The following is a 14557-nucleotide window of genomic DNA, read 5'->3' as shown; positions in this document are numbered from 1 at the left end:
CCCCTTTTCTGAAGCCTTGCAACTTCAACAACAATTAAATTCATTTAATTCAAAAATGAATTAAACTTTAAAAATACTTACCAACTGGTTCCTTATTTTATCTGAAAGGCTGGACTCATTCAAAATGAATACAGACTTCCCTGGAGAATCACCAGATATCAAATGCAGCTTGGTTTTATTGACATCATTAGACAAACCAATGGTAATGAAAGCTATTCCAAGAGCTCTGGCCTTTTCTGATATGTCTTGAATGTCAGGACTTTTGGGATGGTCAATACCATCAGTCATTAGCAAAACCACTTTGATGCCTGTTTTACGACCTTCTGCTTTGAGCAGCTGAGTTGCATTAGAAATAGCATAGTAGGAATATGTGCCATGCCCAATGTAGCTCATTTCATTGACTTTTTGCTTAAAAATCTGCAAGTTTCTCCACACTGAAAAAGGATAGTCAATTCTGACAGTACTACTGAACTGCATGATAGCCAGTTTGATGTCATATCTGAGAGCACGGGTGGGCTTTATGAGGAAGACTTTATCACTTAAGAGGATAGCAAACTCTTTCTGCTTATCAAATAATATACCCTTTGCACTTTCAGAACTATCCAGAACAAAGATGATGTCAATAAAACAGACAGAATCTAAAAAAGACAAAATTAGAAATGACATGTTGAGAAAAGTCATACATTATACATTAAAAAAACAGCATTGTGATTCATGTACAAAAGGAATGGGGCTGCTTTAATAATTTTGATTCTTCATTCCATGGACATCACAATCAAGGCAACTATGGTGAAACTTCAAAGGATATTGATGTACAACAGGATTTGCATACCTCTATATTACCAGTTTTACACGTAAACATGGACAATTTGTGAAGCAGAAGAATTTTCTACTCCATGCCCTCAGTGAAAGGTGGTACAAATTGGTACAATAAAACATCAGTAAAATTGTCTATGGAGATTCTCAATCATCCAGGTCATGGTTATCCCAAAGGTGCTTTTTTTCAAAAGGCAACTCTTTTTTTTTTCCTTTGAAAACATTCTGCTTCTCATCCAAGAAGCTGACTGCAGGGGAATTTCTATTCTTTGCAGTCATCCAGTCATTAACACTCTGAGGTTGTTAGCTCTCTGAGATTTGTTGAAGCCACTTGGCGTTTTATCTGTATCCTCAGAGTCACCTGAATCAGAGTGCAAATGAGTGTGGATTTTCTTGGGAATGAAGGAATAGAAGATGAGAATCTTCTATTCCTGGATTCCTTCTATTCCTTCTATTCCTCCATCTATTCTCTAGATGGAGAGAATAGATATAGCATTTTAATATTTGTTATATCACAAATATTATATATAAATAATTAACAATTGTAGGCAGGTGGAACTACTATTCTACAATTCTTTTATATTATTTCACCCCATGTATTAAGATATCATTAGATCAACAGCTCAATATAATCCAGTGGCAATGACAGCCATGTTTATCAAAAGATATGATTACTGAACCAGCTGAATGTCTTCCAAACCATTCTGAAAATATACTTGTAGGCCCTATATGTTTTTCAATGCATATTCCATGCATCATGTCTGCCATTAGAAAGAGATGCACATTCAGAAGAGAATAAAAATGTCCTTTGTAATCCACTGAGGATGGAACTATAGAATTCCATGAGATTTGTGAAGATACAAAATGCAGATAGAGAAACATATAACTCTCCTCTAGGAATCTCTCATGCAACCTATAGCACTTCCTTTTTGTTTATAATGCTTATATCAAATTCTAGGAATTTACCCTGAAGATTGTCTTTTCTTGTTAGAGGACTTAACCTTTGTCCCTTCCTTCTGTTTTGTCCATATACTACATTGTTTATTGCAATGGCCAAAACCAAAAGGTAAAGGACGGAGTGTTTTTTCCACATATTGACTTGCATTCAAAATCCAATGACTGCTTACTGCTCCTGCTAATAAAAAAAAAAGCCATTAACTTTTCATCATGTTAAAAAGCCCAGAATACTGATTTGTATGGAACATTATTAAATGATTATACAAGTCTACAACTTTGAAATTAAATTGCAGTATTTCATTATTTAAATGAAACTATCTCATCCTCCTATTACTATTAGGCCTTGAAAAAGCTGTGTCTAAATTATTTTTATTTATTTCATTTTAAAATTTATTTCATTTTGCTGTATTTTTTTCTATTGTAAGCTTCCATAGAAAAATAAAGAGAGAGAAAAAACAAGGAAAAACTATTCTAAATAAATAAAGAGAAAATACTTGTGCATTTTTTCCTTCTGGCTGATATATCAGATTTCTAAAATTGTAAGTTTTGCAAATTTCACAAATCTTGCTTATTTCTCATATTTTTCTGAAGTATTCATAAATATTTTATGCTTTTCTGTTTCAAGATAACAGGATGAACATGGCTTGCATTAGGTAATATAATTATTAGCATCATCCTTTTTTAAAAAAATTAATCAGCTTCTTTCTTTTAGATGTGTATAAAAATTGCTGAAAAGATTCCCATTTCTGTTATTTAATCTTGAAAAAAATCAAGATTTTTTTTCCTGAAAAAAAGAGTGCTTGTCTAAATATGCTTCAAAACTGCATTTTTAGCAGACACAGTCATTTCAATCAGAATCCATGTGTAGCATTTAATTCTATTCAGAAAGAAAACTGTTTGGCAATGAAATGCATTCATTAAAAAATATCTACCATTTAGAAGATACAGATAATACAAAGTATATTACAAAACAATTAATTTTGTAGGATTGCGAAAATTTATTCTGCCTTCAGTGGGGCTTACGTGCAGAAAACTGGATATTGGACTCTTCCTAAATACTCAGAGCATCTATACTAAGTTCAGTAATTAACTTATGACACCAATATAAAATTTCCAATCCTATGATTCACTGATAATGCCAAAAAGAATTTTATGTAATACTGCGAAACTCTATCCTCTAATAGAAAATAATGCCTTCTTTTCTACTGGTACTATACTTAAATCGCTATTTTCAACAATTGTTAAAAAGCAGTTGGTTGTTGATCATATCATTAAAATTAAAAATAATATGCTTTGGATTTGCATCTATTTTGCTAAAATAAATTATTTTTATCATTATCTCATCATCATCATCATCTTACCTTACTTTAGAAAGCACTGAAGCTCAAACTGGAAAGTAAATAATTTTAAAGTAAATAGCTTGAAAATGCATTCTGGGGATAGGGAATTAGTTTTCTTTCCTTAACAATTGCAGTAGTTCTGGAATAACTAATTAGTCCAGATGCAAATAATAGTACCTTGCATCTGGAACTTGATCCTTGACTCATTTTTCATTGCTCCAAGCTGAATGCAGAATGGTTAGGCATTTGGCCAGATCTTCTAGCTGGGTGGACACACTAAAAACGTTAAAGGAACAGCTTTTCTGAGAATTTGCTTTACTATGCTTGTTCATTACTATACAGTTTTTAATTTTTTTTTAATTTTTAACAGCAGTCACAATATTTAATTAGCCAAAATGTCCCATAAACCCAACAAAAAAGAGGAATAGAAGAAAGATGGAATTGAAAAACAACAAAGTTATACATAGGAAGCTATCATAGCATCAGATGAAGTATTTATGTAAATCATAGTAAATTACAATTTTATTCTCAAGGCTTATTAAATAATCCACAGTTTGTACAGGACATCAAACAAGTAAACCACATTATGCTTGCATCATAAAATAACACATTTTAAAAAATAATATACCAATATCATTTAAAAATAAACTAAAATGGAACTATAAGTCATAATACACTAAATAAAAAATGAAAAATAAACATATTTTAGACCTTGAACTATCTCTCTTAAGGTGATCAGAGAGAAGGGCACATGGTAGAGAAAACAATCTTGTAGATTTGTGATCTCCAAAGTGAGGTATTTGCCTTACTGTGTAGTCAAGATAATCCATGGAGAAGTAGCAAGAAAATATTGAAATATTGTTCATTCAATTTTATGTAATGATCTGTGAAAATAACTTAAGAGACAGGAGAAGGAAAAATTATAGCCTAGACAATGGTCAGACAAGAGATTTCTAGACCTACATAACAAATATGATCATTGTTTCTCTCTAATTCTTTCGAAAGTAAAGGTGAAGAAGGGGAGTAGTAGTTCAGACTTCAACATTCTGTTACTATAATAGGATACCTTTGGTTTGTCTCAAAGGAATAAGAGAATAATAGAATTTGAAGGGACCTGGAGGTCTTCTAGTCCAACCCCCTGTTCACGCAGAAAACCTTATATTATTTCTGACAAATGCTGTTCAGTCTCTTCTTAAAAGCCTCCAATGATGGAGTACCCACAACTTCTGAAGGCAAGCTGTTCCACTGGTTATTTGTTTTCACGCTTAGGAAATTTCTCCTTAGTTCTAGATTGCGTTTCCACTTTATTAGTTTACATCCATCCCTTCTTGTCTTGCCTTCTGATACTTTGATCCTAATTTGGAAATTAGGATAATCCCCTCTCCTTTGAGGATCCCCTCAATTATTGGAACACTATTGTCCTAGTCCTTCTATACCAATTCCTGCAACCATTCTTCATATGTCTTAGCCTTCAGCCTAATCATCTTTGTTGCTCTTCTCTACACTCTTTCCATCTTTTTTATATTGTGGTGATGAAAACTGGATGCAGTATTCCAAGTGTGATCTTACCAAGGCATTATAAAGCAGCACTAACACTTCACATGATCTTGATTCTATCCCTCTGTTAACGCAGCCTAGGATTTTATTGGGGGGTTTTGGTGCTGCAGACTGTCGTCTAGGACAAGCTGCAAGCTTGTCCTAGACTCCCTCTTGCAGTTACTGCTATAGAATCACGTTAAAGCCAATCTCTACCTGTACATTTGGTTTTTCTTGCCTAAGTGTGAAACCTTACTTTTCTCTCCATTGAATTTCATTTTGTTATATAGGGCCCAGGGTTCAAGTCTGTTGAAATCCTTCTGGATCTTGAGCCTATCTTCTGAAGTGATTGCTATTCCTGCCAGCTTGGTGTCATCTGCAAATTTGATGAGTTCTATCCTCTAATCTAAATTGTTTATCAAGATATTGAAGAATATTGTGTGAACAACAGAATCTTGGGCACCACACTACTTACTTTCCTCCATGTAGTTCCATTAAGGACTATACAGTGAGTGCAGTTTGTCAGCCAGCTATCCCACATTTTTCTAGTTTATCAAAAAGCAGATTGTGGTCTACTTTGTCAAATGCCTTACTGAAATCCAAATATATTATGTCCACAGTATTTCATAGGTCCACTAATTTAGTCACTTTGTCAAAGAATAAAATAAGATTTGTTTGGCATAATCTGTTGATGACAACAACAATCTTTTGAAAGATAACAACCTTACAAATCATTTTTCACATTCAGAGTTATACAGAAGATAGGGAGGATATTGATATGTCCAGTGCTATAATACCATAAAATTAACCTCTGCTAATTTTATATGTTTATGCATATTGATATTGAAGCTATCCGTGGAGAGATAACTTTGGTGCTTGTCAATATCACTCATAAGCATGCTCTTCCCTCTAGCACAGAGTTCCCCAATGTTTCTGGTTTAGCAGATTGGTGGGGGGGAGGGGAGAAGGGATGACTCCATATGAGCAGTTGGCAAGCCCACACACAGCTCTATTTGCACAAGTGGCATGTATGCAAGCCTGTCGCTCATACAAATGGAGTGCATACATACACACTTTCCCACTGAGCTCGCACACGTGATGTGTGTGCATGCACACTCACTGGCCATTTCTGCAGCCCAGTTGCAAAACTCTGCTCTAGCAAACCTCACAAGTAGCACCTTGATTCATCTGTAGTTGAGGCAATGAAGCAGGCTGATGGAGTCTGCAGCAAAATGAAGGAAAAAATTGGTTTGAATGTGAATTTGGGCCCTTCCCAAAACCATTTGTAATCCTATTCATGGCAGTAGATGTAGTGAAGAGACATTATTTTTGCTTCTATTGTGTCTGTGTAAAAAAAAGACCAGTGATGACTTTCGATGTCGTTCAATATCTCCTCCCATGACATTGTAGGAGAGGAACTAATACATCCAAGAAGTTCACATATTCATTGTGCTTTGCAGGCAAAATTTATCAGATTTCTTCAACACCCACTCAGCATTGGAGCAGATCAAATGAAAATAGCATTGAAAACCACTGTTCCTGTTCACATAGATTCTCTTCAATTTATACATCTGAAGGAAGAGAATAGGACATGTGAAGAGGTGAAGGCTACCAGCTGTTTGTTCAACCCGTGTCCTTCCTGACTGATTAAATTGATTGTGCTGGAACTTCCTGTTATGCTAAATAACTCACACCACAAGGCTATGTGCTCTCTCCACTTCTCTCTATATACCAATGACTGCGCCTCAAATGATCCATCTGTTAAACTACTGAAGTTCACAGATGATACAACAGTGATCAGTCTCATTCTAGACAATGATGAATCCGCATGCAAACAGGAGGTTGAACAACTAGCTTCATGGTGCGACTGGAACAATCTGGAATGAACACACTCAAAACCTTAGAAATGGTGGTAGACTTTAGGAGAAACCATCCCATACTACCACATCTTACAATACTAGGCAACACAGTATCAACAATAAAGACTTTCAAATTTCTAGGTTCTACCATATCTCAAGACCTAAAATGGACACCTAACATCAAAAACGCCATCAAAAAAGCACAATCAAGAATGTTCTTTCTGCACCAACTCAGGAAGCTCAAACTGCCCAGGAGCTGCTGATACAGTTCTACAGAGGAATTACTGAGTCTGTCATCTGCACCTCTATAACTGTCTGGTTTGGTTTTGCAACCCAACAAGACAAACACAGACTTCAGAGGATAATTAGAACTGCAGAAAAAACAATTACTACCAACCTGCCTTCCATTGAGGACCTGTATACTGCACGAGTCAAAAAGAGGGCTGTGAAAATATTTACAGACCCCTCACATCACATAAACTGTTTCAATTCCTACCCTCAAAACAACTCTATAGAGCACTGCACACCAGAACAACTAGACACAAGAACAGTTTTTCCCCGAACGCCATCACTCTGCTAAACAAATAAGTCCCTCAACACTGTCAAACTATTTACTAAGCCTGCACTACTATTCATCTTCTCATCATTCCTATCACCCATCTCCTCCCACTTATGACTGTATGACTGTAACTTTGTTGCTTGTATCTTTACAATTTATATTGATTGTTTCCTAATATGATTTAATTGCTTATTTGTACTCTTATGACTATCAGTACTGTACCTTGTGATTCTTGACGAATGTATTTTTTCTTGTATGCACACTGAGAGCATATGCACCAAGACAAATTCCTTGTGTGACCAATCACACTTGGCCAATAAAGAATTCTATTCCATTCTACTCTAAATGATAAAATAAGTAAGGGATCTGCTCTCATATGCTTAATGGAGTAGTCATAAAATGAATAGAAAAAAGCTTCCTGGGCCCACTCCATTGATGTCAAAAACTGAATGAAGGGAGTGAAATTTTCCTGGCTATCCCAATAGCTATTGATACTACCAACTTTTGGGCTGGCTGGTGTTGAGGCATTCACAGTAATTGCAGCCCTTCCTGCCAGGACACACCCAGAAAATGGTGTCAACAGGCTGCTTTTAACATATAGACTATTGACCTATGGTGTTCCACAAGTTTCCATCTAATCCTCTAAACTTTATCCTGTATTCTTGTTTACAGCAGAAAGTTATAGATATGCAATGACATGGCTATATGCATATGCAGAGGAGAGATATAACAATTCTGTCTATCCTGAGAAATATTGCTTGCCATCTTCCCAGTTTCAGCCCATGTATTGAGGAAGTGAGATGAAGCCTGATTTCTGTGAGATTGCATATCCTCAGGAGAAAGTTTATACACCAATTAGTGGCCCACCGGCAATCCATTTGTAATTGGCAATAGTAATCTGCACTTTGGTTAAATCTTATTTTAATTATTGCAATGGAGTGAGATTGCTCATGTAAAGCCAGTGTGGGATTAAAATAATTAAACAACCGCTTCTCTGCCCTAATGACTGGCTAGGTAGGTGTGGCCAGGTGGTCATGTGACTGGGTGGCTGTGGCCAACTCATCACACCCAACCCTGCCTCCCAGCCACTCTCCCTTTCCTCACACCTTGGCCTTTACGCTACACTACCAGAAATGAAAGAGTTAACCAATCCTCAGTTTCCTGGTGCAAATGCCCCCTTCCCCAGTGAAAGGATGGAGAGAGACCAGCAAAACATTCTGCTCCCATCACCAAGGAAAGTAAGACATTGGAGGCTAAACTTAATAAAAAACAATATATTGTGTCATAACAGTCAACATTTCACACCTGAGGTGGCAGAGGCAATAAATCCCACTGACTCCTTAGAAGCAATTTACAATTAAAGCCAGATAGATAGATAGATAGATAGATAGATAGATAGATAGATAGATAGATAGGATGCCTCTCCTAAGATAGGAGAGGCATCTGTGGGGCAAGCCTGAGATACAGAAGGGGATAAGAGAGGCTTCTGTGGGCAAGCCTGAGGGAGAAGGAGATAAGAGAGGATCAATAGGGCCAGCCTGAGGGAGAGAAGGGGGATAGGAGAGGCCTCTGTGGGGCAACCTTGAGGGAGAGAAGAGGAGAGGATCAATGGAGCCAGCCTGAGGGAGAGATGGGGATAAGATACCGTGTTTCCCCGAAAATAAGACAGGGTCTTATTTTCTTTTGAACTCCAAAATAAGGGCTTGACCTTATTATTGGGGGGAGGGTGTCTTATTATTTTGGGGGTGAAGGAGGCGGCGAGCATGGGACTGGATGTTCCATTGTCACTGCTGCCTCCCCTCCCTCTTCTTCGCGCTGGCCGAGCAGCTGGCCACTACTGCCCTGACGTGTCCCGCTGCCATCGCTGCCTCATGGAGCAGGACTCTGCAAGGCTTGTTGTGCCATTGCATGCATGAACTGCAGCACCGCTGCGAGCTTCATCATACTGGCATAGCTGGTGTCCTGCCGCTCCTGGATGCACCAGTATGTCAAACCTCGCGGCAGTGCTGCCGTTCGTGCGTGCAAGGACACAAGCCTTGCAGAGTCCTGCTCCACGAGGCAGCAGCAGCAGCGCAATGAGTCTCACAAAGAATCATTTCTGACAGGTGGGGCGGGAGACAAGCGAGACACATGGAGCGAGACGTGGCTCCCCTTGCCGTCTCTTCTCCCGCCCCTCGCCAGGCATGGCAGGGCTCCTGCCCCTTGCTTAGCCACCCATCCCCTTTAGGGATGCAATTTGGGGGTGGCAAATGGGGTGGGCGAGAAGTGGGACACACGTCTTACCTTTTAAGCTCTGTGGTGTTCCTCACCGTTGTGTCCAGAGAAACACGTTGTAAAAGAAAACTTCTCATGAGTTCAATCAAACTTCTAAAACTCGTGAGAAGTTTTCTTTTACAAGGTGCTTCCCTGGACACAACGGCGAGGAATGCCACAGAGCTGGAAAGGTAAGATGTGCATACTGCTTCTTGCCACCCCCAAATTGCATCCCTAAAGGAGGCGGGTGGCTAAGTAAGGGGCAGGAGCCTGCCATGCCCAGTGAGTGGGGGGGAGAAGAGATGGTAAGGGGAGCCACATCTCGCTTCTCTCCTGCCCCACCTGCCAACCCTCTCAATAAAGAGATGGCAGGGAAGGGAAGCAGCCAAGCTGCGGTTGCCATTGGGGTGGGATAGGATGTGTTGGGCTGTGAGAGACGCGTCTTACCTTTCCAGGTCCATGGCATTACTCAACGTTGTGTCCAGGGAAACATGTTGTAAAAGAAAACTTCTCGCGAGTTCAAGAAGTTTGATATGATGAAGCTCGTGGCAGTGCTGCAGTTCGTGCGTGCAATGGCATAACAAGCCTTGCAGAGTCCTGCTCCATGAGGCAGTGGCGGCAGTGGGACATGTCAAGGCAGCAACAGCCAGCTGCTCGGCCGACGTAAAGAACAAGGAGGGGAGGGCATGTTCCCCCCCTTTCCTCCCATCCGGCTTCGCCTCCTCAACTTGTTTTGGTTGCGCGTCAAGCAACCAGAGGAAATGGCAGGACTGGCTCGCATGCATATAAGTCGTTGGTGGGGGGCTTATTTTTGGGGGGAGCTTATTTTAACGCATGCACTGAAAAACCCGATTGGGCTTATTATCTGGAGAGGTCTTAATTTCGGGGAAACACGGTAGGAGAGGCCTCTGTGGGGCAAGCCTGAGGGAGAGAAAGGGATAAGATAGGAGAGGCCTCTGTGGGGCAAGCCTGAGGGATAAATGGAGGATAGGATAGGAGAGGCTTCTGTGGGGCAAGCCTGAGGAGGAAAGGGGAGAGGAGAGGCTGATCATAACTACTCATTAATTTTCAAGCTGTAAGTGTCAATTTATCAAGCCCAATCACATAGTTTCATAGCGGAGCACAGGTATTCAACTAGTAATAAATAAATAGCAGAAGGATTGACAATACTTCTGTGCAAGCAATTCTTAAAGAGGCTAAATTAAAGCTGGATTAACCCCTTCCTTCCTTCCTTATCTCCTTCCTTCCTTCTTTCCCTCCTCCTTCTCCTCATTCCCATCTCTTCCTTTCCTTCCCTTCCCTTCCTTCTTTCCTTCTTTTCTTTCTTTTTTGGCCTGTTTTTTGGCCATTTTCCAGGTGTTTTCCAAGCATTTTCCAGCATTTTTGGGGCCATTTTTGACCATTTTTGGGCCGTTTATGGCCATTTTTGGGGCTATTTTTTGCCCAAAGAATGGCTGAAAATGTCCCAGAAAACAGCCTGAAAAATGGCAGAAAAACAGTCCCAAAAAAACAGTCCAAAATGGCAGTTTTGGGAGGCATTTTTTGCCGTTTTTGCCCAAAAACAGTCAAAGACTGCCCCAAAAATGGGTGAGGGCAGGGCCAGCCAGGGGTGGGATTAGCCAGTTCGCTGAACTGGGCAGAATTTTAACAACTGGTTCACCTGAACCGGTCTGAACCAGCTGAATACCACTTCTGTGTAAAGCCCACTGTAGTAGTTAAGATGGGTTGCTCTTGAAAAGTGTTTAGAAATTTCAATTGATGCCAAATAAGTCAGGTAAGAGCCTAACAGGACATAATTATCTATCTGGCGTAATTTAATGGGTATTAATATTAACATGTGAAGTACTAAACAATTTTGGGCCCGCTACTTGAGAAACTACCGTGTTTTCTTGAAAATAAGACCAGGTCTTATATATTTTTTTGTCTCCAAAAGAGGCACCAGGTCTTATTTTTGGGGATTGCCTTAACAGTTTAGCTTAGGACCACCGCAGCCAGGCCTCCCATGCCAGTGGTGGGTTGCCCCCGGTTCGCACCGATTCTATAGAACCAGTAGTAAAACCGGTGGGAGACCCCGCCCACCGACCCCGACGTCATCAAAACGCTTCTGTGCATGCACAGAAGAGTGTGCATGCATGTGAGTGAAGCGAGCGCATGCGGCCCTGCTGCGAACCAATAGTAAAGGTAAGTAGAACCCACCTGTCCCATGCCCTGACACCTGTTGCACCATTGCCCAACTTCTTCTGCAGTCGCTCATGGCCAGATACCAGGCAGCATATCGTATTGGTGCCGCCACTCACGGCAGTATGCTGCATGGGACATTGTGGCATTGTGTGCTTGAGCTGCGGCACTGGTGTGGTGCGGCATGTGGCTTCTTGCAGCAAGCAATTGCATCAGTTCGACATGCCATGCGGCCTCCTGCCGTGAGCCGTAGCACTGGTGCAATGTGTCACATGGCATCCTGCCACATGCAGCAACATCAGCGTGACATGCCACACAGTTTCCTGCCATAAGCAGCAGCACTGGTGCGATAAGCCACACAGTGTCCAGCCGCAAGCGACCACAGAAGTCAGGCAACAGCTAAACAGGTGTCGGGGAATGGGAGGCCTGACTACAGCAGTTCCATTCTACAACCTCCACCCTAGCTTTTACGCATGTGCTTTGCCCCATCTCATACAACCAGATGGTGGGACAGAGTGGAAGGCGTCTTAATTAGGGCTTATTTTGAGGTAGGGCTTATATTAGGCGAACACGTAAAAATTTCAGGATAGGTCTTTATTTTCGGGGAAACACAGTACTTCTCCTATTATTTTGCCTTGCTCACCATAACTCTCTGCAGTTTACCAGGAGCAAAACCAAATATGCAAAACCAAACAAGATAACCATGCTGAACAAGAAAAATAGAAGCAAATCTACTATACCTTACCAGTGACCAAGATTACAGACTCTCCTGGTTATTTAAAACAATTGGAGACATTCATTTAAAGTTTCTCCCCCCCCCCCACCGCCCACTATACTGTTTACCTATATGGTATATGGGAGTTAGGAGCCGCCTGTGACTTTTAGGTTGTGATATATAATCCTTTAAGGTTTGCCCCCTCCTCCATTTCCCAATAAACATTTTACCAGCAATAGGGCATTTTTATGTATGCAGTTTTATAAACCAGATAGCCAAAGAGAAGAAGGCTTTGATTGGGTGGTTGTGCTACCATTTTTATTTTTGACACATGTCCCATGTCCCCTCCCTTGGCCCCATGATACTGTATAACCATCATTTTCTTATAAACTGGTAAAAGGATGTAGCAGCTAATGTTTTATAGTTCCTTGATTATGTGCAATTATATTATAGTTCGTTGAAATGGTTATATGCTATTATATTATCAACTGGGATCCATTTTTAAAAACCAACTACATACTTTTTTCCATTTTGGAAACTGATGTAAGTGTCAAAGCCAGACTTCTGCAATGTCTTTTCGCCTTAATACTGTATAATATGAAGTCCCCAGAGATCTGTGAGAAAAAACAATTATTTATTCTAGAATTCAGAAATGAATTTTAATAGTTATTTTGAGACATCAAGCACTTGTTCTCTTTGTGATAATTGGTTGCATTAAATTTGTAATTTTGTACTTTATTGATGCTTCTACTGTATTAGATCATATCATGACTGTACCTGTGGCTAATGCCCTTAAATTTTCAACTGTATGAATTGAGCTCCACCTTGTGGGTTTCAGTGGCAACTAATTTAATTTAGGACTATTAAATAGCTAGGTTTACAATAAAATTTGGTAATTCTTATAATTTTTCTTCCTATATGAATACATAGAAAGGAGCTGAAAAATTATTCCCAGATTTGATTTGCAACCTCATAATAATGACTGTGCAATTTGATCAAAGTTTACTTGAATCTAATTTATTCAGTAACTGAGCACAGAACAGATGTTGCTAGTTACTAAATTATTCTGGACGTGTCCAATCAATCCATAAACTTAATTTTTAATTACAAATATAATTCCTTCTCTAAATATTATCTGCAGAGATACTTTCTGTTATGAATGAATTAAAAAAATAACACATCACATTCTGCAACTGCTTACCTGAGTCTCATCCCAATGGGACAGGATCACCACATTTGTGAAGGCAAATGAGGCGTTGCTCGAGAAAATTGGCTGACATGGTCCAGCAGAAGAGTCTTTTCTACTATGGCTACTGCCCAGTGGTGAAATCCAATTTTTTTTACTACCGGTTCTGTGGGCATGGCTTAGTGGGCATGGTGTGGCTTGGTGGACATGACTTGGTGGGTGTGGCAGGGGAAGGATACTGCAAAACCTCCATTCCCACCCCACTCCAGGGGAACGATACTACAAAACTCCCATTCCCTTCTCACTCCTGGGGAAAGGATATTGCAAAATCTCCATTCCCATCCCATTCGGGCAAGACAGAGGTGGTATTTGCCAGTTTTCTGAACTGCTCAAAATTTCCACTAGCGGTTTTCCAGAACCTGTCAGAACCTGCTGGATTTCACCCCTGCTCCTGTCCTTTGGAACATCTTGTCTCCTAGAGTGAAATCTGCTCTTACCCCTTGGCCTTCTAAAGACCTAGCTCTGCTGGTTAGTTTGGGGCCGTAACAGGGGAATATCACACTGGAGATGGATGATGGACCAACTGAAGAACACCCCCCCACCCCCCCAAGCATCCTGCTTCCTTCTTCACATCTTTAATTATAAATTTTGTTTTTAAAGTTATTGGGATTATCTATTGTAAATAGTTTTATTTCTTTAAAGGTTGTAATTCCTACCAAAGTTGCGTTTGGTAGGATGGTCAGCAAATAAATTTAATAAATATATATATTTTTAAAAAGCTGTAATTTTGTGAATGCTTAAACTAGAATTATAACACTTTTCGCTTCTCATCCAAGAAGCTTCTTCAGCGCTGAGGAAGCTTCTTGGATGAAAAGCGAAACGTCTACAAAGAAGAAACAGGAAAGTCCAGTTGCCTCCTGAAAAAGCACCTTTGGGACAACCATGACCAAGAATCTCCATAGACATTTAACGAGTCCATTAAAACTGAGTGTGCCAATTATCTGGGTTGCCAAAATGTGGAGGACCACTAGTGTTTGTCCAGCTTCCAGATATGATAGTGTTGGTCTTTTTAAAAGTTTTTCCGACTTTATGAAAATTTCTGGCGGTGCCTTGTTTCGGCAACTCGTTAGCTCTAGCCCTTTTTCCTAGATCAGCCAA

General features: G+C 40.0%; 1 protein-coding gene across 7 annotated transcripts in view; it reads right to left on the bottom strand.

Moving 5' to 3' along the window:
- Positions 1–3389, bottom strand: part of COL28A1 (collagen type XXVIII alpha 1 chain) — an 81957-nt gene extending 78568 nt beyond the window's left edge. For 2 of the 7 annotated variants that reach the window (XM_034401919.3, XM_087892756.1), the window contains exons 1-3: positions 3291–3389; positions 1783–1951; positions 82–638 (exon numbers count right to left, since the gene is read on the bottom strand). In XM_034401919.3, the coding sequence (XP_034257810.1) occupies positions 82–638; positions 1783–1921 (696 nt within the window). In that variant the 5' untranslated portion in view covers positions 1922–1951; positions 3291–3389. Of the gene's footprint in view, positions 1–81; positions 639–1782; positions 1952–3134 lie in introns of all 7 variants that reach the window. The other 5 variants (XM_034401917.3, XM_034401923.3, XM_034401920.3 and 2 more) reach the window with 4 other exon arrangements.
- Positions 3390–14557: the final 11168 nt, after the last annotated feature.

This window comes from Pantherophis guttatus, chromosome 4 (genome assembly GCF_059756535.1).
Source record: "Pantherophis guttatus breed Tessera chromosome 4, ASM5975653v1, whole genome shotgun sequence".
In the NCBI taxonomy this organism is placed as follows: Eukaryota; Metazoa; Chordata; class Lepidosauria; order Squamata; family Colubridae; genus Pantherophis; species Pantherophis guttatus.
Note: the sequence above shows the minus strand (reverse complement) of the source record. Positions and strands in the feature narration are given on the sequence as shown.